Raw genomic sequence first — 27,332 nt, forward strand, 5'->3', positions numbered from 1 at the left:
CGACTGATAATGGATAAAGCAGATAGTCCAGTTATCTCCTCTGCAGTCCTCATGAGTCTGGTCCGCTCTGATACTTTGGGCAGACTATAAAGATTAGTTTGCTTTAGTTAATAATCCATCAAGGCCACAGGGTCTCGAAGCCTCCCACAATTTCAGCGATTGTAAAAAGTGATTCTGTGGTGCATCTTGGATTGTGTTCTGATAGCAGGAGGAGGTCCTCAGTTAAGAAGATGTCTCATGTCCTTTTGAAAAGAGGTCACATATTGACACATCCAGTAGCAGAATATATAACTGTAAGTTACTGAGTACTTAGTGGTTATGGGAGGAATTTCAGGAGGAGGGCAGGTGCTGGTACAGTCAGTTCTTTCTGCTACCTTACTTAGCAACTTTGTCTCTGAGCGGGTTTTCAGTGATACACAGACGTCATTTCAAACAAAAACACATCAGTGGTGGGAGAAACGAATCAGCATGTCCTTTCATTTCTCTGTGCTTGTTGACTGGTCAATATATGACGCAGCATGTGGGTTTTTTATGTATGTATCCTGGTGAACCAGACAAATCCAAAATGCAACAACGGCATTCAAAACTATCACTTGGGTCACAATAATCACATAATGTGTCCAACAGACTTTGGCTATTCTCGACAATCATTAGACAAAATTCCAGATAAGAAAATCCCTACAGAAGGGTGGAGAAGGGTGGAGAACTGCACTCTGCACATTTTAAAAAGGTATCATCAACAGTGAGCTCCTCATATCTGAACAATTCAGTGCTGAGACATTCAATCACCTCCTGCAGTTTTTTTTTTTATTTAACTCCCTAGAAAAGCTGATAAGATGAGCTTATTCTGAAACTTTTCTTCAAATGAGTAGAAACGTTTTCAGCTGTGACATGTTTTGGCTTGCTCACATTGCTGCCTGTTCTTGAAGGTTGATATTTGACTGACAGTGTAAAAGGCATTCTCTGCGTGCACTGAAACGTGCTGAAATTCAGCATTTTAAGAAGCTGCAGTTAATTTGTTACTCAAATGAGAGACAGAATGGTTTGTTTTGGAAGATGAGGTAAAACTCTGGTTATATTTTGAGTGGCTCTTTATATAATATGCATTCTTTCCAACACAAATGAACCTCTTAGATGTTTTGAGACGTCTAATGGACACTGGAGTACTTAGGACAGAATCAGATGATTACTGCATGAGCTTCATTCATGAAGGAAACCATTATTCATGTCATTCACATAATGGACTAAAGGCTCAGTGGTTCCTGTTCGTCACAGATGGAAGATAAGAGTTAGCTTGAATAAAGGGGGATTGGTATGCATGAAACTCTAGACAGCTGCGGGGTATAAACAGTTGTTCTTCTTTGATTCAAATCATTTATTATTTTTACTTAGAAGAAGAGGAAACTTTGTACACGTGCATTTGCTTGTTTATTTGAAATAGAATAGAATAGAATAGAATATGCTTTAATGTCATTATACAGTATATAAATACAGTGCATAATGAAATTGGAAAGCTTCTCCTTTTCAGTGCAAGAAATCTTAAAAAAATAGTGCAAAACAGTCTATTTACAAATATACATATATTTTTTTTATTTTTATTTTTTTTACAAATATACATATAAATAACAGTGTGAATATAAATAGCAGAGTGAATGAGACAGTGGTGTATATTGCACATACACACGTGGACAAAATTGTTGGTACCCCTCAGTTAAAGAAGGAAAAACTCACAATTCTCACTGAAATCACTTGAAACTCACAAAAGTAACAATAAATAAAAATTTATTGAAAATTAAATAATCAAAAACAGCCATTACTTTTGAATTGTTGATTAACATAATTATTAAAAAAAACAAACTAATGAAACAGGCCTGGACAAAAATGATGGTACCTCTATAAAAGATTGAAAACTATTTGACCAGAGTGACATGATTAACTCAGGTGTGTCATTTAATTGACATCACAGGTGTTTCCAAACTCATAATCAGTCAGTCTGCCTATTTAAAGGGAGACAAGTAGTCACCCTGCTGTTTGGTGAAAAGGTGTGTACCACACTGAACATGGACAACAGAAAGCGAAGGAGAGAATTGTCCCAGGACATCCGAAAAAAAATGATAGACAAACATCTTAAAGGTAAAGGCTATAAGACCATCTCTAAACAGCTTGAAGTTCCTGTGACAACAGTGGCTCATATTATTCAGAAGTTCAAGACCCACGGGACAGTAGCCAACCTCCCTGGACGTGGCCGCAAGAGGAAAATTGATGACAAATTGAAGAGACGGATCGTTGGAATTGTATCCAAAGAGCCCAGAGCAACCTCCAAAGAAATTAAAGGTGAACTCCAAGGCCAAGGTACATCAGTGTCAGATCGCACCATTCGTCGTTGTTTGAGCCAAAGTGGACTTCATGGGAGACGACCAAGGAGGACACCACTGCTGAAAAAAACTCATAAAAAAGCCAGACTGGAATTTGCAAAAATGCATGTTGACAAGCCACAAAGCTTCTGGGAGAATGTCCTTTGGACAGATGAGACCAAACTGGAGTTTTTTGGTAAGGCACATCAACTCTATGTTCATAGACTCAAAAACCAAGCATACGAAGAAAAGAACACTGTCCCTACGGTGAAACATGGAGGAGGCTCAGTAATGTTTTGGGGCTGCTTTGCTGCATCTGGCACAGGGTGTCTTGAAAGTGTGCAAGGTACGATGAAATCTGAAGACTATCAAGGCATTCTGGAGAGAAATGTGCTGCCTCGTGTCAGAAAGCTTGGTCTCAGTCGCAGGTCATGGGTCTTCCAACAGGACAACGATCCAAAACACACAGCCAAAAACACCCAAGAATGGCTGAGAGAAAAGCGTTGGACTATTCTAAAGTGGCCTTCTATGAGCCCAGATCTGAATCCCATTGAACATATGTGGAAGGAGCTGAAACATGCCATTTGGAGAAGACACCCATCAAACCTGAGACAACTGGAGCTGTTTGCTCATGAGGAGTGGGCCAAAATACCTGTTGACAGCTGCAGAACGCTCATTGACAAATACAGAAATCGTTTAATTGCAGTGATTGCCTCATAAGGTTGTGCAACAAAATATTAAGTTATGGGTACCATCATTTTTGTCCAGCCCTATTTCATTAGTTTGTTTTTTAAAATAATTATGTTAATCAACAATTCAAAAGTGATGGCTGATTTTGATTATTTAATTTTCAATAAATTTTTATTTATTGTTACTTTTGTGAGTTTCAAGTGATTTCAGTGAGAATTGTGGGTTTTTCCTTCTTTAACTGAGGGGTACCAACAATTTTGTCCACGTGTGTATCACATTGTATTTTTAATTGGGTGTGAGACACGGGACGTGAGAGTTCAGGGTGGTGATGGCTCTCAGAAAGAAGCTGTTTTTTTTTTTTGTCTGTTTGTCTTTGCTTTAATACATCTGTAACGCCTTCCAGAGAGCAACGGATCAAAAAGCTGAGAACCGGGATATGAACTGTCCTTGATGATGTTCTGAGCTCTGCTGAGGCACCGGGTGGAGTAGATGTCCATGAGGGAGGGGAGAGGACAGCCAACAATCCTCTGAAGCCTCGCTCTTTCTGCCTCAGGTCAGCTCCCGTCCCAGGTGGAAACACAAAACATCAGCAGGCTCTCTATGGATGAGTGGTAGAAGGCCAACAGCAGCTTCCTGTCCAGGTTGTTCTTCCTGAGGACTCTCGGGAAGTGTAGCCGCTGCTGAGCTTTCTCTATGAAAGCCGTGATGTTGTCTGACCAGGAGAGGTCACCAGAGATCTGGACTTCCAGGAACCTGAATGTGTGGACTCTCTCCACACACTCACCATTGATGTAGATGGGGGGGCAATTCTGTTCCTTTTGAAGTCCACGATGATCTCCTTCGTTTTTGCGGTGTTTAGTGTCAGGCTGTTTGCTGAACAGCAGGTTGTGAGTTTCTGGACCTCCTCTCTGTAGGCTGTCTCATCTCCCTCTGAGATCAAACCGACCACTGTGGTGTCGTCAGCAAATTTGATGATGATGTTTCTGTGGGCCGGTCTGCAGTCATAGGTGTAGAGACAGTACAGGAGGGGGCCCAGCACACAGCCCTGTGGTACACCGGTAGAGGAATGGTGTGGACCAAGTCTCACAGACTGGGGTCTGTTGTTTAAAAAGTACTTAATCCAGCTGCATGTGAGAAGGGGGAGGCCTAGGGTGTCCAATTTGTTTATCAGGATGTCCGGGATGATTGTGTTGAAAGCTGAGCTGTAATTCGCAAGGAGCATCAAAGCTTAGCTCTGCGGTTGTTCCAGGTGGGTCAGCACAGCATGCAGAGATATGGCGATGGCTCCTCTGTGGATCTGTTCGCTCAGTATGCAAACTGGTGGGAGTCAAGTGGGGGTGGGGGGGTGGGGGTGGGGGGGCAGTCTTTGATGTGCCAGAGAACCAGTCTCTCAAAGCACTTCATTATAACAGGTGTCAGGGTAACAGGGTGGTAGTCACTGAGGCTGGTTGTGGGTGACTTTTTTGGTACGGGGATGATTGTAGCGGATTTCAGGCTGGTGGGGATGACTGCTTGGGCCAGGGAGAGGTTGAAAATCCTGCAGAAGATGCGAGACAGCTGGTGAGCACATGCTCTGAGCACCTTTTCAGGAACTTCGTCTGGACCAGCAGTCTTCCTTGGGTTGCCTCACATCGTGCGACAAATGTAATAAAAGGTAATTAAAAGTCATATCTGCACGAAAGCATCGTTTTATTGATTTGCATCAATGGGGGGGCATCGTTTTACATTGAAGTTAATCTACTTTCACGCCTCTTAGTGGATGTTAAGTTACTTGGAAATTCAGCTGCAGCCGTTAGATCACTATCCAGACTCTATGAAAGGCGGTTATATCCTTATATGGTGTTCCGGTATGTGAGCTAAAACCCCGCCACGGCTTGTACTGCTGAAGGTGCATGTGTCTGGGCCGCCACGCTACGGTCCTATGACCCTGAGCCATGAAGATAAGTCAAAGCCTGTGGGAGGGATAAGCACTGTGACCGCTCAGAAACCCATCCTTTGGTTCTCACTAACACCCCGCATTCTCTCTTTCCTAGGACTCTATTTATTCACCTGACTGAAAACCACTTGAATCTTCATCTCTTCACTCGTAAATCTTCTGTCTTCACCTGTTCAAAGTCATCATGTCTCAGCAGCAGATCAGGTAAGAATCACGCATGATGGCATATTACCACAGAACCATTGTCACAGCAAATATTCCGTAGTTTTAAGAATAGAAGAATAGAATAGAAAATGCTATATTGTCATTATACAGTGTATAACGAGATTTGAGAGCTTCTCCTTCTCAGTGCAAAGAAATCTTAAATCGTGCAAAACAGTCTATTTACAAATATACAATATAAATAACAGTGAATATAAACTAGATGAGCCCTCAGTAGAGGGCAGAACCACGCCCTCTGCTGACGAAAACCCTGTCCTCCCTATACAACTGATGCAATATGTATCAATTTTGATCATCGTACGTATCTCCCTTCCGACTTGATCTGCTGACCTGTAACTCCACAACTGAGCAGGGGACCTTAGATTGATCTTCAGTGCCAAGTTTGATTATCCTGACTTCAGCGGTTGCAGAGATATCGGACCGGACATAGCCACATACATACATACATACTTACCCAGCCAGATACCGCACCGAATGCAATAACCCCACCGATGTACCCGTCGGGCGTGGTTAATAATAACAGAGTGCTCATTCATTCATGAACTGCTCATTCAGGCCGGTTTTCTGTTGTTTTATCATCGTACACAGATTATATTTGGGATTTGGACAGTTGGTTGGATAGAATATGACATTTTTGGGCGTAAAAAGCTCTGATTGACCGAACTGTTAACTTATTTACGATACAAAATGATTACAGGCTCCCTAATTACATAACAAGCATCTTAACATGATGTAGTTAATGCTGCAATTAACACTTCTATTAATTATTCTGTAGTTTTGATTGGTCTTGATGTAAAATGAAAATACAAATCCTGAAAACAGAAAGAGGATTTATCAAACTATGTTGACAGTTTTAATTTTAGTCCACAGTTTGACACGTGAGCAAACTTTCTGTATTAAAGTGTTCACGTTCCTTCTTTGCCATGTCCTTTCAGCCTCCCAGCCAAGCTCATTAACGGTGGCATTGCTGGCATTGTTGGGGTCACTTGCGTCTTCCCCATCGACTTGGCAAAGACCAGGTTACAGAATCAGAGACCAGGTCAGCAGGTCTACAAGAGCATGTGAGTAATAATAGCTGCTGTTGTCTCACACAACAACACTCGCTTTGCCCAATCCCTTGGCCCTAAACCCACTACACCAATGTGTAATCCTGTACTTTTCTTGTTAATCTCATTATGACACATGCATGGCTTCGTGGTGAATGTGTACTATTAGGGACATTCCTGCCCCGATGGGCTGAGATGACTTCATCTTTCTCATTCCTCTCCAGTGATCTGGTCCTCCATCCTTTAGCGCGCATACAATTACATTTTCAGATTTATCGACAGACCAATTTGCATAAACGAAAGCAATGTGGATGCCAGTGAAGAAAGTGATGCGAGTGAATGGATGATTGTGAAATATGGCGTGTGCATGGTTAGAATGGTGGATTTAATGTTGGACCTTGAGTCTTCTAGTCAGTCTAGTGGGAGGGTCTGCCTATTAATTATATTTACCTGCAAGAGACAACAAAGCAAGTCACAACCAAACAGGCCTGAGGACCAACACAGTGTGTATTCATGTGTAGAAGTGTTCAGTGAGCGTGTCACTCTTGGGTATTACTAAATGATAATGGGAAGATTTTCTGTTGCCTGCAAATCAGATTACCTGTGTGTAACAATTTATCTTCTGTTGTTCAGGAATCTGCCACTGAATCAATCAGAACACCAAGTGAAACATCACTGAGGACCAAGGTAGACGACACTTTAATGTATTCATATGTGAAATGTTAGTGCATTTAGTGATAGAGGTAATTATAACATTAATCAACATGCCTCTCATATGTAGCATTTATAAAAAGCCAGACTGACACTGACTTTGTATTTTAGCACATTTTCACTGAAGACCTGAAAACACCAGGAAGAGTTACAAACAGAGTCGGCGGCACATCAAAGATGAAGGTAATATACCGTGTCATTCTGATGTTTTCCAAAGTAAATCAAATATGAATGCATTTTGCTGACATTTACTCTTTCAAATCGCCTGCAGTTGTACAGAATCAGGACTCCTCCTTCTGCTGAAAAGGCAGCACAGTGGGGCAAGAGCACCATTGAGCTTGATCCCAGGTCTGACAGCTCTGATCAGAATGATCTCCTGGTGAGCAATAATCTTATTGGTTGGAGTTGATTTGTTAGAAATGTGCCAGAAACCTGTTTGGTTTTATGATTTTTTTTAAAAGAATAATGTCTGCAAAATTAGGACAAGAAATGATTCGTTCTTTTGCTTCTTGTCTGAATAGAGCTTTGTAAATGCACCTGAGTCGTGCTGTTACAGATCACATAAACTGTGGTAATAACATGAGACAGGTAGGCGTTTATATTCTCACTGGCTTTACATTTAGTGGTAATACTGTTCTGTTTCATATAAAGAAATAACAGACTTTTTTCTTCTTTGCATAGAAAGTGTTGCTGCAGGTCAAATAAACACTATTGTTAATGGGGAGGATTTCAGTGTTCAAGTTGCATCTTTCTTTAGTCGGTATCAGTGAAAAAGCAAACTTAGTTCACTTCCCTGGTCGTCAGTGTTCCTCCATGTCACGGTCGACACTTCACTTCCTTCACGTCCTGGAACAAGGAAAGGGTTGGTTTTCTGGCTTAGTGGCAGGTAAAAGTGGGCAGGGCAGCGCTTTGTCAACGTCCTCTATTGTACGTTGCCAAGGAGACAAAGGACACAGTTATTACATAGTCCAAAGCTCAATCGCTCCTTCTTGCTCTGTTCAAACAAATTATTCTCCCCTTCAGTCGATGAGACGTGTTTGACAGATACGCAATAAACGTCTCCCTTGGCTTCATTAACCTGTGTTCCCTGCTGCAAACATACAAAGTTTGTGTGTTTGTGTTTTCAGGCTTAGCACTGAACTTGAACTTTGTAGAAAATATTTATTGACAATTAATTACCAACGTGTACAGGCAGTTTATCAAGAGGGCACAATTTACATATAAAAACAACCAGTTCATAAACAAATAGAGCCGTTGTTTCTTCAACACAGCAATGCCATCATCATACATGCTGTAAAATAAACAACGTTCCAGTTTGCGTCAGCGTAAAACGAGGGACAGTGTTCAGGTAGAGCGTGGAGATAGTGTCTGGTATCAGCGAGAACATCTACACAGAGGACAATAAAAGTGAAACAATGCTGCCACAACACCTTCAAACAGGAAATGGGAGCAGCTCAATCAGTGAGGCGCAGGACATACGACCTTGTGCCATTATAAAACCTGTAGGCGGTGCTAACAAAGCTATTTTTAGAAAACATTTTCCTTCAGTTCTCTTGCTTACTTTTCTTACATTTCAGTGCTGAGTGTAGCTACACAGATGATTTAATCTTCACAAGTTTAAAATACATATAAATAGGCAAATGCTGATATTGAAGTAATAATTGCTTGTCATTTTTGTATTAAAATGACTCTGTAGTGAAACATTGTATTGATATAGAATGTGTGTGCAGAATCCCAGCCGTCCTGGTCGTGGTTAAGGTAGGAGCTTCGGTAGAAAGCATCCGGACTTCTCTTGTAGGTTCCTCATCGAGTGACATCACAGTCTTGTACATTTTTCAGCATCTTTGTCTGTCACGTCTTTGTCTGTGAACGCCAGGTTGTCTGCTCCCATGGAAATGTCTGTTGGAGGCTTCCCTTTGAAGTCTCTTGCCTGTAGCGGGTTGGCAACAAAGCGTCAGGTTTATTAAAAGTCTTGTGCAGTTTAGATTACTGGTATGTCCAGCCTTTGATTTTCTCACAAAGGGTGCGGGTCTTCTTACCTGTGATTTGTTGCAGTAGCGGAAGCAGAGCAAATCACTCTTCTTCACAAACAGATCAGGATTGTCGTGCCTTTGCTTGCATCCACCTATAAAAGGCAGAGACGTGTGATCCCTTTGTTGTTGCACAGTTGCGTTTGTTCCAGAGAGTTCTTCAGTTGGATTCCGATGATACACATGAGTACATCTGGGACAATGTTAGTTTTCATAGAGGACTATTGATTTAGGAACGGTTCAATATGAACCCTCAAGTTATGGTGGTTTTTCTGCTCCATATTCTCCCTTTCTGAATCCTATAAAAGAATTCTTCTCTACATGGAGGTTGAAGGTATATGAGCTGCAACCATACTTTGGGAAAATCTCTTCAATAAATGCTCTTGTCATGTGGTGATGTTTCTGTTGATGCAGGTCAGGGCTGGATCAGACACACTAGGTCTTTGTTTCCAGAGAAAACACAGCTTGTGATGTTGATGAGGTCCTGTGTTCTGACCAGACTGAAAGAACTGATGCAGACGTGGTGTAAATATCTGCATACTGTACTGTGTACAATACAGGGCTGTACTTTTTGTCTAGCATTTTTATTTTGAAATGTACAGTCAGGCACTGCAGTGGCCCCCTCTGATTCATTTATAGGATGCATTTGTGTTTAAGTTGTCATTTTTGAGGACTGTATCATCTTTTTACTCTTCATGTGAAAACACAGTGAGAGAAGAGTGTTTTGTATTTAGCAGTGCAGTGTCCTAGTTTTACTTCGTGTGTCTCAGTTTTGGAAACAAAGTTCAGATTTTGACAGTAAAGTGCGCTTTTGTCACAAGTTTACAGTGCTTTGTGAATTGTGTTCAAACAAATAAAGAATAGTGAGTTGCAGTGAGTTGGGAAATGTGTGCTGTTTGTCAGGAACAGTGTCTTATCAATTGAAAAAAACTAAATAAGTCAGAAAGCCTTGGAGTCTTGCCAGTCTTTTCTTAAAGAGGAAATGACATCATGTGGAACAGGTCATGTGACTTCCTTTAGAGGTGTTTTTGTCATGACTGACTTTGTTGAAAGTGATTTATCTGACAGATACAATTTGCTATTTTCCATATAAAATTTGGTAATATCTGTCATGATTATCTGTTTTTTTCAATAAGCTCATTTTATTGTCGTTTGGCGAATTAGAATTTGGTTGTTATTAAATTCGGGCGATTATTGAGTTGACATTTCAGTCAGTTTTTATTGATAAATGATTGTGTCCATAACAAGTAGTTATGGAATTTGGAAAGACATGATCATAATGAACATAAAATAACTTTTTTCTTTACTTTTCAAGAAAATATATGCAAGATATCCCTAAGTCCCTCAGTTGCATATTGACCCAGTCAGCAGTAGAACTAATTCTGTTTCTGCAGTAATGTGGAGGTCAGGAAATGATATCTCACCTGTGATTATGCTCACCAGGAGGCCACAGATTATTGTGACCAGAGTGCCGAACGGAGCGAAGTAGAGGTAGGACAGGGAGTACCAGGTGTCTGCAAGAGCTGGCCTGAAACTGACACTGCAAGTAAAAATAAATAGTACAATAACCCTGCAACTCCCTTCTGATGATGTGCTGCACAAAGTAGGGCTGACTGGTTATTAAACAGAATATAACCATGGTGATGCCCACTCATACCAGAGTGAGCCAAACTGTTTTCAAAGCAGTTGCTGAGCTGCAAATCTAGAATGAGAATTAGCTCTTGAATCATTTGTATACTTAGCATTCATTTATTATGCCAAGATGTGACCGTATCATGTTGCTTCAGCAGCAGCAGACGGGCCTTTGTTTAATGTAAACCAGGGGTGTCAAACATGAGGCCCCCGGGCCAAAACAGGTCCTCCAGAGGGTCCAATCCGGCCCTCAAAGAGTAAAAATTACAGAGAAGACATTAACTGCAGATTGTAAATTTGTAAAACTATAAATTTAAAATAATTTCTATAAAACTTGTTTTGATCAATGTAGCGAAATACTAGATTGCTCATTGTTCTTTATTCACTTTGTATCTCATTTATGTCATATTTTGTCTTGTTTTTGTTGGGGTTTTTTTGTCTTTTTTTCTGACTTTTGTCGTTTTGTTTCCTTTTTGTCATTTGTATTTTTTGTCTTATTTTTCTCATTTTGTTTCGCTTTATTCATTGTATTGTGTATCGTTTTGTGTAATTTTTTGTCTCGTTCTTTTTCTCGTTGTCATTTCGTGTCTCATTTTTGTAATATTTTGTCTTGTTTTTGTTGTTTTTTGTCTTTTCTTGTCCGTCTGTTGTTGTTTTGAACATGAATAAATGTTATGTTGGGATCTGTAAGTAGTAATGTGTAAATGATAAACTGAGGCATATTATTGCTAAAATTGAATTGATTTTTCTGAAGAATACTTTAGGTTGTTCATAATGTTTTGTTTGTTAAAGGTGAACATTCGAAAAACATACCTTTGCACAAAAGAATTTGAAGTTTTATGGCTTAATAAACTGTGATTTTAATGCTCCGGCCCATTTAAAGGGGAACTTCGTTTTTTTTCCACCTGGGGTCTGTTTCCATGTCATTTCATACATGTGATTGATGGAGAAATTAATTTTCGACATAGCTCCAGTATTTAGCCAGGCAGGCAGCTTAGCAGCTCAGCTATCGAAAAGTATGGGGCAACTTGCCCCCCCGCATCAAAGTCCGCCTTAACGTGCTTTTTTCCCCACACTGACCGGCTCGGATAGTCTCAATGAGTGTCCCACAACATACTAGAGATGAGAAGTGAACGAAAACCTCCACATTACCTGGCGATCACTATTTGTTGTGGTCTGTATCCAAATCTCAGAAAGCAAATCTCATTCCGAAATCGCGCGATAGCTCGCGCCAACACCGGTGTTTTGGCGCGAGCTATCGCGCGATTTCATTCTGAATTTCATTCAGATTTGGATACAGACCACAACAAAGAGCGATCGCCAGGTAATGTGGAGGTTTTTGTTCACTTCTCATCTCTACTATGTTGTGGGACACTCATTGAGACTATCCGAGCCGGTCAGTGTGGGGCAAAAAAGCACATTAGGGTGGACTTTGACGCGGGGGGGCAAGTTGCCCCATACTTTTCGCTAGCTGAGCTGCTGGCTGAGCTGCTAAGCTGCCTGCCTGGCTAAATGCTGGAGCTATGTCGAAAATTCATTTCTCCATCACTCACATGTATGAAATGACAAATGGAAACAGACCCCAGGTTGAAAAAAACTAAAGTTCCCCTTTAAGATCAAATTGGGCTGAATGTGGCCCCTGAACTAAAATGAATTTGACACCCCAAATCTAGAATGAGAATTAGCCCTTAAATCATTTGTATACTTTAATATGTCAAGATGTGACCGTATCATGTTGCTTGAGTAACAGCAGACGGGCTTTTGTTGAATGTAAACTGACTTACTCTGTTTCTGGAGTGCTCCAGGGAGTTACTGTTGTGTAGCTTGACTCCATTGTTCTGTTGCAGCCTGTAGTGTTGACTGGCAGAGGTAAAGTCTTTACAGCTGTTGGTGGATAAAGCTGGCTTCCGATCCCCACCCACAGAGTCAACGCCAGACCTGTGATCAGTCCTGAAAGTGCTCCCTGTAAAGTAAATATGACCGCAATCAACTACTTCCTCACTGTGGGACATTTGTGTTTTTACCGGTGGCGGCTGGTGATAAAATATTTTGGGGGGGCGCACTAGCAGACGGGCATAACAACACAACAAAACAATTACTTGAACATAAATTTTGCTCTCCTCTCCTTCAGGCCAGCAAATTTATCAATGAACTCTGTCATTTCACAAATAAGTCTCTTTTCCATGGAGAGCATGGCCAAGGCATTCAGCCTTTCCTGGGTCATGGTGTTTCTGAGAAAAGTTTTCACTCTTTTCAAGGTTGAGAAACACCTCTCTGCTTCAGCTGTGGTCATGGGCGTGGTGATCAGGATCCTTAAAAGATTGACAGTTTCTGAAAAGACAACTTCAAGATTGTTCTCCATGAACAGCTGGAATAGGTCCAGTGTACCACAGCAGGCTCTGAACTCTACTTTGCTGTGGATGAGACCGAGTTCTGTCTTCAGCTTGCTTCCATTCAGCATCGGGTAGGCCTTCAAAGTGCGTTGCAGTGCCTCAGATTAGCTTGCTTTTCTGATCCTCAGGAATGATGGCAGCAAGACGCTCTGTTAATGCAGTAGCAATGGACTCAGATGTAGCTGACTGCAGAGGAATGAATTCAAAAAATCTTTCCTGCACACTGTGCTTGTCATCAATGTAGCGTAGTACAAGCACAAGTTGTGACTGTGTTGAAATATCTGTTGTCTCATTTGCCTGGATTGACACAAAAACACTCCTTTGGGCTTCTTTAATTATTTGCTCCCTTGCAACAGACACCATACAGTCCAGGAGCTCATTTTGGACAGTTTTTGAAGTACCCTTAAAAACAGTGGCAGTTTCAAGGTGCTCTTTCAAAGCTCCATCCAGAGAGGAAACAAAATCCACCAACCCACGAAATATCCCAGGGTTAACAGAGCTCTCTCTCTCATCATGGCCACGTAAAGCCAACTCAAAGGCCCCACAAAATTTCACACAGTCTATTATCCTGGACAGTATGTGACGATTTTTTGTCACCTCTTCATTGTGCCTTCTAATGCCAACTCTGTAGCCCTCATCTAGTTGTTCAGCAATGCTAACACGGCCAAAAAACTGTAGCTTCATGCTGTTGTCAAGGTGGCTACGGCTACCTTCATGCCGTTTGCGTTTTTCAGAGAGATGTTTCAGGTCTCTGACCCCCATTGTTGTCCACAGAACTTCAGTGCCAACACTTTGAAAAAGCAAGCAGGGAAAGCAATACAGAGCATTGCTAACTTCACATCCAGCTAGCCAGCTGTGTTTAGCATAACACAGGCGGGAGAAGCCCCGGGTGTAACTCCGTCCACGGTCACTTGCCTGCTGCTGGATTTGTAAATCAGGTTGCTCCGGTCCTACCTCCTTTATCCTTTTTTTTTCCTCCAGCGAACGCCTCATAAAAGGATTATTTCGTAAAGAAACAACTGAATTTTCTTTTGCTGCCGCCATCATCTTCTGTCTTGTTGTTGTGGTCTGTCTGTCTGTATGTGTCTGTGTACGCTGCCAGGAAGACTTTGATTGACAGGTATCATGAATCGATCAGATCAGATGAAAAATGACCACCCAAACGCGCTGATTCGCCAGGGACGCAGAGAGCTGTGCCCGGAGGACAGTCTTTATGTAACCAATTAGAGACCAGTATTAAGTCACATGTAAGCCAAAAGTTTTAGAATTCAATTCAAAGAAGTGTAGAGGGGAATTTAGGAGAACAGGGCTGTTTAGGCCAGAAAGAGGAGGATGTCTTGTCACGATTAAGACTCGGGCACACAGGGCTGAATAGCACTCTGAGAATTATTGGAAAACATAATACAGGGGAATGTGAATGCTGTAGAGTGGAGGAGACTGTTGAGCATGTATTGATCTATTGCCCCAAGTTTCAGCAGCAGAGAAGAATATTTAAGAGAAAAATCTGTGATAGTAAAGTCAAATTCGAGGTCAGGGAAATATTGAGAAATTTATCATTGAAACATGTTGCTAAAGCATTGCTTTTATTTATGGAAAGAACAGGTTTAAGAGAAAGGGTTTAAGGACTGCTGGGGCTTCCTGCCCCACACTCCATTCCAGAAGGTGGCGGTAATGCACCTAAAAGTTGCGTGCTAACTGCCATTAAACAAAAAGAAGAAAAAGAAGAAAGTTTTAGATTGTACATGCATGCTCATTTGGCAGGCGCCCCTCGCTATTGAAACGTGTAAAACAACCCCGAAAAAACCCCAATATGGAATGGAAAGGCTCAAAAAAATAAAAATGAGACCCATTGTATGAGTGAACATTGTGCAGATGTGTTAATTACTTGAAATACGTATTTGTGTTTACTGTGTCAGTACCTTTTTCACAAAATCTTGATGGGGGCGGCGCCCTAGCGCCCCCTATTAACAAGCCGCCACTGGTTTTTACAGTTGTGTTGTTGGAGGGTGAGGCTGTGCTACTGAGTGTTCCAATAGTAGGAAATACTCACGATTGAATTTGACGTTCGGAAAAGCATGCCGAGCAGAAACAGACCGAGAAGTGGCCCGTTGATCATGCCAAATATGGACAGAGCTGCCTGAAAATAGAAAAACTGTCAGGAGGTTTGCAGTCCCCCACATTGGGCTCACGGTGGTGCTGTAGAGCAACAAATGACTGCAGTGGTTTTGGGAGAAGTCTACCTGCAGAACGTTCCCCATGGCTGAGGCTACTCCTGCCATCCCAATGCACACAGCTCCAAAGAACACACCTGGGAGAAGGAGAAACCTGCATTATTGAAAGAAATCTGTGTGCAGCTTTTAAAGTGCACATCCAGAAGTTGTTTGGTGCAAATCTGAAGGCAGATTAGCAACATTTTTGTAGTAATGCGGGTCATACACATTAGAAAAGTGCTTGTCGGGATCAGTGTGTATTATAAAGAGACTTAAAAAACAATAAGTCTTTTTCCTTCATGTGTTTAGAATAAATTACAATAACTGTCAGTTAATTGTGGACTGTACAATTTCTCCCCCTTTTGCAGAAGGGATACATAATCAACAAACTTTTCCATGCACAGTATCGTCGGACTCTTTCCGAGTAGACTCACAGTCTGTCGTGTCATTGCTCAAGTGACATTTGTTTAATCTTACTTCAGTTCATTTTCTGGTAATCTGTCTTGTTAATAGTCCTATTATACTGTTTACATCTTGTACTTGTGTTATTTTATTTTTCTTATTTATTTTTAATTCTTACTTTTTTGAGACACTTTACACAAACACTTTTAGAAAATTGCATTCTTTGTTATTTCTATTTACTACTAACCTCTTTATAAATGTGTGTATTCCACTAACCTTTGTTAATGTTTAATGTACTCTGGCGAAAAAAAATTCTCCAGGATGAATGAAGTAGGTCTTATCTTATCTTAAATTGACGGTTATTAAAGAGATAGGAAAAGATTCCAAAGAAAGATTCAAGAAAAATTCCTCAGAACTGTTTTTTCTTTGTAGAACTGAGTCACTTTTAGCCTTCAAGTTTCTAATTCCTGTTCATTCTTGGGCTACTGTAAAAGTAGTTTTCTTTACGACTTACTCAGGCCCATGTTCATCCAGGTCACTTGTTTCGCTGTGAAATTTTTGCACACCGGAGCAAGAAAGTCTTCCACCATGACGGCTACAAGGGCATTAATGCTGGAAGACACTGTGCTGAAAAACATGCAACGGTAAGCTTTTAGACACCGAACACAACAGTCACAAGGATTCACTGAAATGGAAGATTAGATAGCAGAGGAGATCAGTCTCAGCTAACATGCTAATGGTGGTTTCTTGTCTTAAATATGAATACGATGATAGAAAAGTAGCAGCAGAAATAATTAGTAGTAGTCAGTGGAACAATAATGTGGACTTCCCTCTGGCAGTAACTGAGCTTGTTTGTTCATTCTGCCTTAACAGTTGGACATTATGTGCTAGAACATTTCCTTATCACTACAGGACTCTAATACGCAAATAATATGAGTTTCTTTTTTCCTTGTTAGGGTCCGATCACCGAATGGTACCAAGACCTTATTGAAAGGCAAGGAAAGATTATTTTTCTTCTTCACTATTATTCTTTTTTTGGCAGACTTCATTTAGACTTTTGAAGGCCTAAAAATACTTGAAAACAGGTGAAACTTTGCACACACATCAGGACCGGCGAAAAATTTTATATTTTAGGGCAATTACATCTTGGTGTGTGGCAAAATGACTCCATAGTGTCACCTGGAAAATTTCAAACATTTACTACAGTCAGTGCGTGTCATCTGCTGCTATGAAATTTAGTACACATATGTAGAACGTCAAGACGTGCAAAAAAGTCTATTACAACCATGCTGAAAACACAACAGGAAGTCAGCCATTTTGAATTATGTCTCATATTTTGAACAATTTTGGGTCAATTTTGGACATTTTCAAAAGCTGTGAAGTCAATCAGGGTAACCCAGGACATTTGGCCATGAAATGGGAACATCTAGCCTGTACATGCTCCAATCAGCCTCAAATTTTACATATGTGATCTGAGTCCAGTCCTGATGATGTAACAGTCAAAGCGCCACCTGGTGGACAGTTTTCTATAGTTTGCCATCAACAAGGCCATAGGCCGAAATTACACCTGTTTGACTTGCTTGGAGTCGCTGACCAACAAGGATGTGAGGACCTGACCAACCCGCCCAACACTGCTTGCAGCTTTAATTAGGGTCCGAGCACCGAATGGTATGAAGATTCTATTGAAATCCATGGGTATATTATTATTCCAAGATTCTTTTCCTGTTTTTTGAAACTCAAATTTGGCAGCCTAAAGATACTCCAAAACGTGGGAAACTCTGCACAGACATCAGGACTGGCAAAAAAAAATTATATTTTGGGGGAAGTGCATAGTTGTGGGGCAAAATGGCTCAGTTGTGTCACCTGGAAAATTTTAAACATTTCCTACAGTCAGTACTGTCATCTAGAGCTATGAAATTTGGCACGTGTCAAAACGCACAAAAAAGTCTATTACAACCATGTCTAAAACACAACAGGAAGTTAGCCATTTTGAATTATGTGTCATGTTTTTAATGTTTTTGGGTCAATTTTGGACATTTTCAAAAGCTATGAACTCAGTCAGGGTAACCCCAACAGAGCTGAAACTTGGCCAGGATGCACAGCAGGCATGGGTGATCAAAAGTCATGAAAATGCTCCACAAAAGTCCCAGGGTGTGGAAAAGATGCCAGGCAGAATTTTGGCGTTTCGCCAAGGAACAGGAAATGCTGCATATCCAGTCTGTACATGCTCCAATCAGCCTCAAACTTTACATGTGTGATCATAGTCCAACCCTGATGACAACCACTGGTCGATATACAGTCACAGTCAAAGCGCCACCTGGTGGACAGTTTTAATAGTTCGCCATCAACAAGGCCATAGACCAAAATTACATCTGTTGGACTTGCTTGGAGTCGCTGACCAACAAGGATGCAAGGACCTGACCAACCTGCCCAAAGCTGCTTGCAACTTTAATTTGTTTTCAGGTTCTCACCTCAGGGTGCCACTATATGCTGCAGCCACAAACAGACCAGGGATTCCAGGGTAGATGTGCAACATGTCCATGACGAGGTAGGGCAGCAGCTGTTTGACAAATGTTTCACTGTTAATCATGATGCTTCCTTACATAACAAAATGCATGGCGTCTGTGCAATGACTAGTAAAGACAAAACTGCAGCTGTGGTTACCTGGTCGGAAGATCCGACATCACCATTCGAAATTGGGTCACAGTTCTTGTAAATGGAGTACATGGTTAAGCCAGCAAGCATAGCCAGAGTCACAGTTACCAACAAGCCACACATGTTCACATACAGAGACCTGACAAATGACAGGAGACTTGTTAGAACATGAAACTTTGCTCGCAGCCATTAGAATGCATGTAATTGCGGTGCATGAATGCTCACATCTTGGCGTGTCCCAAGGTTTTGCAGGAGATGTATCGCTGCACCTGGGACTGGTTGATGGAGTAGATGGACAGCCACATGATGCTACCACCGACCACTATGGTCCAAAAAGTGTGTCGCTTAAGAGGATCTGTGTCAAAACTGTGGTGAAAAAGGTCAAGAAGATGAGAAAGAATGCAGTAGATTCTGTTTCAGGAAATTAGCAGTACAAACTTGATAACGTGGGATGACATTTCTGAGGCAGCAGGCTTTTCATCAGTGACATACAGTTTTCCTCAAAACTGAGTGGAAAATCGTAGGAAAGCTCATTTAACTTTGTCCTGAGGCTGCAAATGTAGAGGGGTAATTAAAAACAAAGCCTAATAAAAATGTGACTCAAGTCTGCTTGTGTACTCACTCGAACGCATGTAGTCGACCTCCTTCCCGAGCATCTTCCCAGATGTTTGTTAGGCCTCCCTGTATTACAGCTCCTCTTGCTATGACAATCACAAAACCTGCCAGCATGATCACCAACTGCATCACGTCTGTCCAGATTACTGCTTTCAGACCACCCTGAAACAAAATCCAGCGATGCATTAACATGTAGAGGATAACTTTACTTCCATGAGCACATCGGATAGTTTTATTAAGCGCAAGCTGAAATACATGGATGACAGTAGCAAAGTGTAAAACTAGTGTAAAACTGCAGTGTACCAGACTGTTTGTAGTTGGAAATACAAATATACTTTGCCCAACGAATACTTTTTGAAATGAGACGATACCAACCAAAGTGCAGTAGATGATGCACACCGCTCCTGTAGCCACCAGCACTCCCCACAGGTGAAGTCCAGTGACTGAGTAATGAGAAAATAGCTCAGTTATGACTGTATATGCAGCTTTTGACACTAGATAGATGTTTCTGCCTTCATTTAAACAGTCTTCTTTAGAAAAGTTTAAGACACACAAGAGAGAAAAAGTAGCGTACACACTCAGGACAACATGTCACTGTAAGAGGATTAGACAGAATAATGTATATCCAGGTTGCAGTTCAATAAAACAAACAGAAAAAAATCTTGTATACCCTCGTTCTGTGAGCTTCTGTGTGCTTTAGCTTACTTTGATTCAGTGCGAGAGCAGGAGCATAGATGACTAAACCGGTGTACAGGGCCTGAGAAGAGAAGTCACCATTAGTTGATTGGGTGGAAACACAACAAGCCTGTGATTCATTTTAATGGTTTCTTGGACCTGATATCAAGAATCGGTTTTACATAAGGCAAAAAGAGTGGAGTGGGAGGGGGGCAGGTGCTGTTTTTCATGTTACATGTAGCATTTTAACTGAGGGCATTTGTTCCTCTGTTCATTGTTTTATACTTTGCTTTGGTTTTTTTTCAGAATAAAAGGATATTTTCTTACCGTCTGTGCGATGTACATTGTTGTCCCCAGCAACCGAATGGGTCGACTGAAGCGCATCCCCAGGTACTGGAAATGAGAAGGAAACCTGGACAATCAGACATCATGAAGCAGATGATGTGGACCACTCTATGTTTAAAAAATATTAAAGGTGTGTTTGTTTGCCCTAGTTCACTTTCACACACCTTTCAGGGGAAATACTTTTATTGCAGTTAGATATTGTACAACCTTTGACAGGAAAAACGTGTTGACATACATCATGGATGAATCATTACCTACATTAACTTTTAAAGGTCTTGAGCTTCTGTAGAAAAGCTATTAAGCGCACATGGTTGATTGATTTTAACACTTTATTTCATGCTGCACCTTGTACAAGCATCGGTGGCCTCTACTTACCTCATAGGCGCTGGTGATGGCCAGTCGGTAGAAAAGTGGTACAAAAATCTCAGCACTAATGGTAGACATGATGGCATAGGAGAACCCGAAGAGCCAATAGGAACATCCGTACACATAGGCCTCAGCAGGTGCGCCAATGACCGTGACGCCAGACATGAAGCTGGCTGTGAGCGACATGGCAACCGGTACAGCTGTCATTTGCCGTCCACCCAACAAGAACTCTGCGCTGGTGGACTCCTTACGTCCTCGGAAAGACTGGAATAGACCAATGCCTGCTGACACCACAATAATTGCCGCAAAAACCACATAATCCCACACGGAGAAAGTGGGCACTGGACCACCTGTTCCAACCATGGTTACTTCAGCTGATCGATCTGTCTGGTCTGTCGTTAAAAATGCCGAGATTCAACAAGATTTCTATGTTATGCAATCTTGGTAATGTTTGATGTCCTTCCCTCTGAGTTATCCTATAATTGTCCTGAAAGTCCTGTTGTGCATAGACCGATAACAAAAACAAAAATATGCTCTAAAGCTGGAGAGAGAAATGCCTCTCAGTGCATTTCAGACTCTTCAGAAATCAGCTGAGGTCATGAAAAGTCTGCCTTCAAGCCTTCAACACGGATGGATCCAAAAGACTTTCAAGTGTTAGTCCAAGTGTTGCTTCTTGCTCTGTCACTTTGCCCATCAGTGATGCCTGTCCGACTGATAATGGATAAAGCAGATAGTCCAGCTATCTCCTCTGCAGTCCTCATGAGTCTGGTCCGCTCTGATACTTTATGTAGACTATAACGATCATTTCGCTTTAGTTAATAATCCATCAAGGCCACAGGGTGTTGAAGCCTCCCACAATTTCAGCGATTGTAAAAAGTGATTCTGTGGTGCATCTTGGATTGTGTTCTGATAGCAGGAGGAGGTCCTCAGTTAAGAAGATGTCTCATGTCCTTTTGAAAAGAGGTCACATATTGACACATCCAGTAGCAGAATATATAACTGTAAGTTACTCAGTACTTAGTGGTTATGGGAGGAATTTTAGGAGGAGGGCAGGTGCTGGTACAGTCAGTTCTTTCTGCTACCTTACTTAGCAACTTTGTCTCTGAGCGGGTTTTCAGTGATACACAGACGTCATTTCAAACAAAAACACGTCAGTGGTGGGGGAAATACTGTGGTTACAGTCAGAAAATAAAGAAATAAACATAGGCGTAAGCTTTGTCCCTGGACAATTGTATCAGCATAGTAAAGAACAGATCATATTACAGACTATATGGCCGATTTCAATCAAGACCGCCAGCTCAGACAGACACTGAACTTTATTATACAGTTTATAGAAACAGCTTCTTCCCCGAAGCTGTCAGGCTGTTGAACAGGTCTCTGTAGACTCTGTTTTCATATCATCACCACCTCTCCCCGCATCATCACCACCTCTCCCCACATACACACACAAGCATACACACATGCATACACACACACGCACATACACATGCACACACGCAAACAGGCACACACTTTCATACACACACTGCACTACTGCACTAGGCTCTTTATTCATTTATCTACGGTCAACCCCTACTTTGGATCCAAAGCTCCTGTCTGTATTGCACTAACTTATGGTTCATTGCACATATATTTATATTGTAGGTTTGTCTATTTTAGTGTGTCTCTTTATACTTCTGTTGCCTTTTATGAAAGTGTTTTATATTGTCTTATCTCTGAAACCGGGACCAGGGTCCAATTTCGTATTGTTTCACGTGCAAATGTGGAATGATATGACAATAAAGAACCTTTGACTTAAGATGAGATAAGATAAGATAAGATAAGATAAGATAAGATAAGACAAGATAAGATAAGATAAGATAAGATAAGATAAAATAAGATAGACTTTATTGATCTCTCAAAGGAGAAATTTACAGGGCTCTTAGGAACAAAAAACAGAGGAGTGCAAAAGTCACGAAAGTGCAAGAACAGGATAATAAATATTGCACATAATAACAACTACACAGTAGTGTTATACAGTCTGATGGCAGTGGGGATGAAGGACCTGCAGTAGCGCTCCTTCTTGCACTGAGGGTGTCTGAGTCTCCTGTTAAAGGAGCTGCTCAGCTCCACTACAGTCCGGTGCAGTGGGTGGGAGCTGTTGTCCATGATGGATGAGAGCTTGGTCAACATCCTCCTCTCACCCACATCCATCACAGAGTCCAGTGGGCAGCCCAGGACAGAGCTGGCCCTCTTGGTCAGCTTGTTCAGTCTCTTCATGTCCCGCTCTGTGCTGCCCGGGGCCCAGCAGACGACAGCGTAGAGGAAAGCAGAGGCTACCACAGTGTCATAGAAAGTCCTTAGTAGAGGTCTGCACACTCCGAAGGACCTCAGCCTCCTCAGAAGGTGGAGGCGACTCTGGCCCTTCTTGTACAGAGCATCAGTGTTGTGGGACCAGTCCAGACTTTTAAAATTGTTATTAGTATTGTAGTCCTTTGGTGAGCAATATTCCAAGTGACTGATAAACTAAAGGATGAGCACACATGTCAGCAGGTCAGCCACATGTCCTGTGACAGGTAACTGTTATTAGATGATGCTTTTTATTCTGGACAAAGTGCTGTGATTAAAATGTAAAAGAAACGAATCAGCATGTCCTTGCATTTCTCTGTGCTTGTTGACTGGTCAATATATGACGCAGCATGTGGGTTTTTCATGTATGTATCCTGGTGAACCAGACAAACCCAAAATGCAACAACGGCATTCAAAACTATCACTTGGGTCACAATAATCACATAATGTGTCCAACAGACTTTGGCTATTCTCGACAATCATTAGACAAAATTCCAGATAAGAAAATCCCTACAGAAGGGTGGAGAAGGGTGGAGAACTGCACTCTGCACATTTTAAAAGGGTATCATCAACAGTGAGCTCCTCATATCTGAACAATTCAGTGCTGAGACATTCAATCACCTCCTGCAGTTTTTTTTTTTATTTAACTCCCTAGAAAAGCTGATAAGATGAGCTTATTCTGAAACTTTTCTTCAAATGAGTAGAAACGTTTTCAGCTGTGACATGTTTTGGCTTGCTCACATTGCTGCCTGTTCTTGAAGGTTGATATTTGACTGACAGTGTAAAAGGCATTCTCTATGCGTGCACTGAAACGTGCTGAAATTCAGCATTTTAAGAAGCTGCAGTTGATTTGTTACTCAAATGAGAGACGGAATGGTTTGTTTTGGAAGATGAGGTAAAACTCTGGTTATATTTTGAGTGGCTCTTTATATAATATGCATTCTTTCCAACACAAATGAACCTCTTGGATGTTTTGAGACGTCTAATGGACACTGGAGTACTTAGGACAGAATCAGATGATTACTGCATGAGCTTCATTCATGAAGGAAATCATTATTCATGTCATTCACATAATGGACTAAAGGCTCAGTGGTTCCTGTTCGTCACAGATGGAAGATAAGAGTTAGCTTGGATAAAGGTGGATCATACAGTATAATGTCTGCATAAATACTGGTAAGCAGGGAGGCTGGGACTCACTGAATCACTGGATCTGCAAGTGCCCACATCTCTTGAACAGGTGACTCACATATCCAGAGAAAAAGTAGATAGTATTTACTAAACCAACATCTTTTGTGTTGTTCTTGATTTCTGTCTTTGTCTTTGTTTCCCATGCAGGACCAAAACTGACTGGAAGAAAACATTACTTCACATGGAGACTCCAATGTTCACCTGCTGGCTGCTTTTTCTGCTGTGTAGTCCAGCTGTTCCCACATGTTTCCCCACCGACTTCACCCTCTATGTGGAGAGGCCAGAGTGTGACTTCTGTGTGGCGGTCAATACCACTATCTGCAGGGGATATTGCTACTCCAGGGTAAGTACTATCAATTCTCATAAGCACTTTTTGTTGTTGTTGTTGCACAAAAAATTAAATAATGTCAAACATAAGCCATGTCTGATGAAAATTCTCAAACTGGCTGGTATTCTCTTTTATGTAACGACCAAAACAAGATGCAAAATGACCAAAATGAGACACAAAACATCCAAGACAAGACGCAAAACAACCAAGTCAAGACGCAAAATGACCAAAATGAGACACAAAACATCCAAGACAAGACGCAAAACAACCAAGTCAAGACGCAAAACAACCAAAACAAGACACAAAATGACCAAAATGAGACACAAAAAACTCAAGACAAGACATAGACCAACATAAACAAGACGCAAAATGACCAAAACAAGACGCAAAACAACCAAGTCAAGACGCAAAACAACCAAAACAAGACACAAAATGACCAAAATGAGACACAAAACATCCAAGACAAGACGCAAAACAACCAAGTCAAGACGCAAAACAACCAAAACAAGACACAAAATGACCAAAATGAGACACAAAAAACCCAAGACAAGACATAGACCAACCAAAACAAGACGTAAAATGACCAAAATGAGACACAAAACATCCAAGACAAGACGCAAAACAACCAAGTCAAGATGCAAAACAACCAAAACAAGACACAAAATGACCAAAATGAGACACAAAAAACCCAAGACAAGACATAGACCAACCAAAACAAGACTCAAAATGACCAAAACAAGACGCAAAACAACCAAGTCAAGACGCAAAACAAGCAAGTCAAGACGCAAAATGACCAAAACAAGATGCAAAATGACCAAAACAAGACTCAAAATGACCAAAACAAGATGCAAAACAAACAAGTCAAGACGCAAAACAAGCAAGTCAAGACGCAAAACAAGACACAAAATGACCAAAACAAGATGCAAAACAACCAAAACAAGACACAAAATGACCAAAACAAGACGCAAAACAAGATGAAAAATGACCAGGACAAGATGCAAAATGACCAAAACAAAATGCAAAATGACCAAAACAAGATACAAAATGACAAAAACAAGATGCATAATGACCAAAACAAGACACAAAACATGCAAGACAAGATGCAAAACAACCAAAACAAGATGCAAAATGACCAAGACAGGGCGTAAAATGACCAAAACAAGACGCAAAATCACCAAAATAAGATGCAAAATGACCAAGACAAGGCGTAAAATGACAAAAACAAGATGCAAAATGACCAAGACAAGACGTAAAATGACCAAAACAAGACAAAAAACATACAAGACAAGATGCAAAACAACCAAAACAAGACGCAAAATGACCAAGACAAGACGTAAAATGACCAAGACCAGATGCAAAACATCCAAGACAAGACGCAAAATGACCAAAAGAGGACAGAGAACAGCCAAAACAAGACACAAAACAACCAAGACAAGACACAAAATGGAAGCCACATAAAAATAGACAACTGCAGCATTAGCAGTAGCAATTTTATGTGAGATAATGATTCTTAACAATAAGCTCATGGGATTTCAGTATGTTATAGCATCACCGTCCATCTATTATTAACGTTGTGTTTGTGTATGGTGAGCAGGACAGCAACGTGAGGGATATTCTCGGCCCACGATTCCTGATCCAGAGAGGCTGTACGTATGATAAGGTGGAATACCGCACAGCCCGTCTGCCCGGCTGCCCTATTGACTCCAACCTATTCACCTACCCTGTGGCTCTCAGCTGCCACTGTGGTTCCTGCAAGACTGACAGCGATGAGTGTGCACACAGAGCCAGCAGAGACGAAGCTAAGTGCACCAAACCAGTGACAAGTAGCTACCTCTATCCTGGTTAGAGCAGCTTTGTGATTCCTTTTTGATCCTCATGTTCTCATAGCTGCCTTTTTTTAATGCTGAAGCCACATGAATGTATTATATTGAGTACAGTAATGTCTGCACTGTGCGTTCTGTTACACATTGTACCATTACTGTATCAGCTTGTTTTGTCCTCTCTTTGTTGCCCAACTTGTTCTGTGCTCCAGCTCTGCTTCTCGGGTTACAATGGGGGTTGATCCCCGCGTGTATTTCTGTCGGCATTGTCATTAATCCTTTTGTACACTCATGTGAGTGTGACTCCCAGACTTATTATGTTTACTCTGAAGGGATATTCGGACTACAACTCAATTAAAGCTGAAGCCTCTAAATAGCCGTCTGACTAAGCTGTGCTTGACTTAATCACATCCTGTGCTCGACCGTAGCCTTGTGTTTACTCCATAACAAACGCAGGGGCTTGACACTCCCCAGTGTGACCTCAGGTTGCTATATTTGCCTCGACAGTCATCCCGGACAGCACGTGATTACTGACCCAATGCTTCTTATTAAATGGATTAGCAGTGCCGGTGTTAAACCAGAAAGATTTGGCACAGTGTGTGACTCACCAGCCTAATGTGTGAATTTGTTAACTGTGACTCTGACTCATCCCAAACTGTGTTTGTGTGCGTGGTTTCCTCTTCACAAAGAGAATTTTGGACAGCTGGAGCTTATAAATAGCCCAACAGTTCAGAGTGGGAGAATGCATGATGATAAGTCATTCATGTGGGTCTCTGTGGCGTAGGTCTTTCATCATCTTATTATTAAATAAAAATGTTTATCATATTGCATTCTCATATATTAGAACATTCTTCTGCTTTAGGCCTAATCTCTATTTCTAAGTCATTGTGTTGCTGGAAAAACGTTTTTTTCTTATTTGTTGGTTCTGCAACTCTGAAGCAGTTTGATCAGAAAACAGAAAAGAAAGCTGGTTGACATAAAAGCCAAGAACACATTAGCTTTCCTTGTTAAGCAACAGGAGTGCTAACTTGCTCATATTAGCTTTTGAGGTGCCTGAAATGACTCCTGACATTTCCAAACAAGAAGCAACACGAGGGTTAGGTGTGTGCTGGCATGGTTTAATGACTGGAATGAAGCAAGCCGGATTTGACCCAGTTACCTGCATGTAGAAAAATGTAGACAGAAAACTGGTTTACAAAAGGCCACGACCACCTTGAGCTTGTATAACTTCTGACAACTCTATGCTCTCCTCAACCTTGCACACAGTCAGCAGTATTATTACATATTTCCTGGATGTCTTTATCACATAATATGAAATACTGTACAATACATATGCTTCTTTTCATTTAATCTATAGGCGTTCAAAGGTTTATAGGTTTGTTTTTC

At 41.2% G+C, this 27,332-nt stretch overlaps 2 protein-coding genes across 2 annotated transcripts; one reads left to right on the forward strand and one right to left on the reverse strand.

Annotated features, from left to right (window-relative positions):
• Positions 1-8,152: 8,152 nt before the first annotated feature.
• slc5a8l (solute carrier family 5 member 8, like) lies at positions 8,153-20,645 on the reverse strand. The gene is made up of 15 exons (XM_051947910.1): positions 20,292-20,645; positions 19,899-19,964; positions 19,602-19,653; positions 19,272-19,339; positions 18,904-19,058; positions 18,507-18,647; positions 18,291-18,420; positions 18,098-18,186; positions 16,141-16,253; positions 15,255-15,322; positions 15,065-15,151; positions 12,406-12,584; positions 10,414-10,529; positions 8,999-9,084; positions 8,153-8,889 (listed from the first exon to the last, which is right to left on the reverse strand). Exons 1-15 carry the CDS (start codon positions 20,643-20,645, stop codon positions 8,776-8,778), a joined length of 1,818 nt encoding a protein of 605 aa, XP_051803870.1. The 3' UTR covers positions 8,153-8,775.
• Positions 20,646-23,787: 3,142 nt separating this feature from the next.
• Positions 23,788-25,996, forward strand: tshba (thyroid stimulating hormone subunit beta a). Its single transcript, XM_022200652.2, is given in 3 exon segments — positions 23,788-23,847; positions 23,946-24,141; positions 25,721-25,996. Coding segments are annotated over 2 exon segments (438 nt in total). The 5' UTR covers positions 23,788-23,847; positions 23,946-23,979.
• The last annotated feature ends 1,336 nt before the right edge of the window (positions 25,997-27,332 follow it).

This window comes from Acanthochromis polyacanthus, chromosome 5 (genome assembly GCF_021347895.1).
Source record: "Acanthochromis polyacanthus isolate Apoly-LR-REF ecotype Palm Island chromosome 5, KAUST_Apoly_ChrSc, whole genome shotgun sequence".
NCBI classification, from domain to species: domain Eukaryota; kingdom Metazoa; phylum Chordata; class Actinopteri; family Pomacentridae; genus Acanthochromis; species Acanthochromis polyacanthus.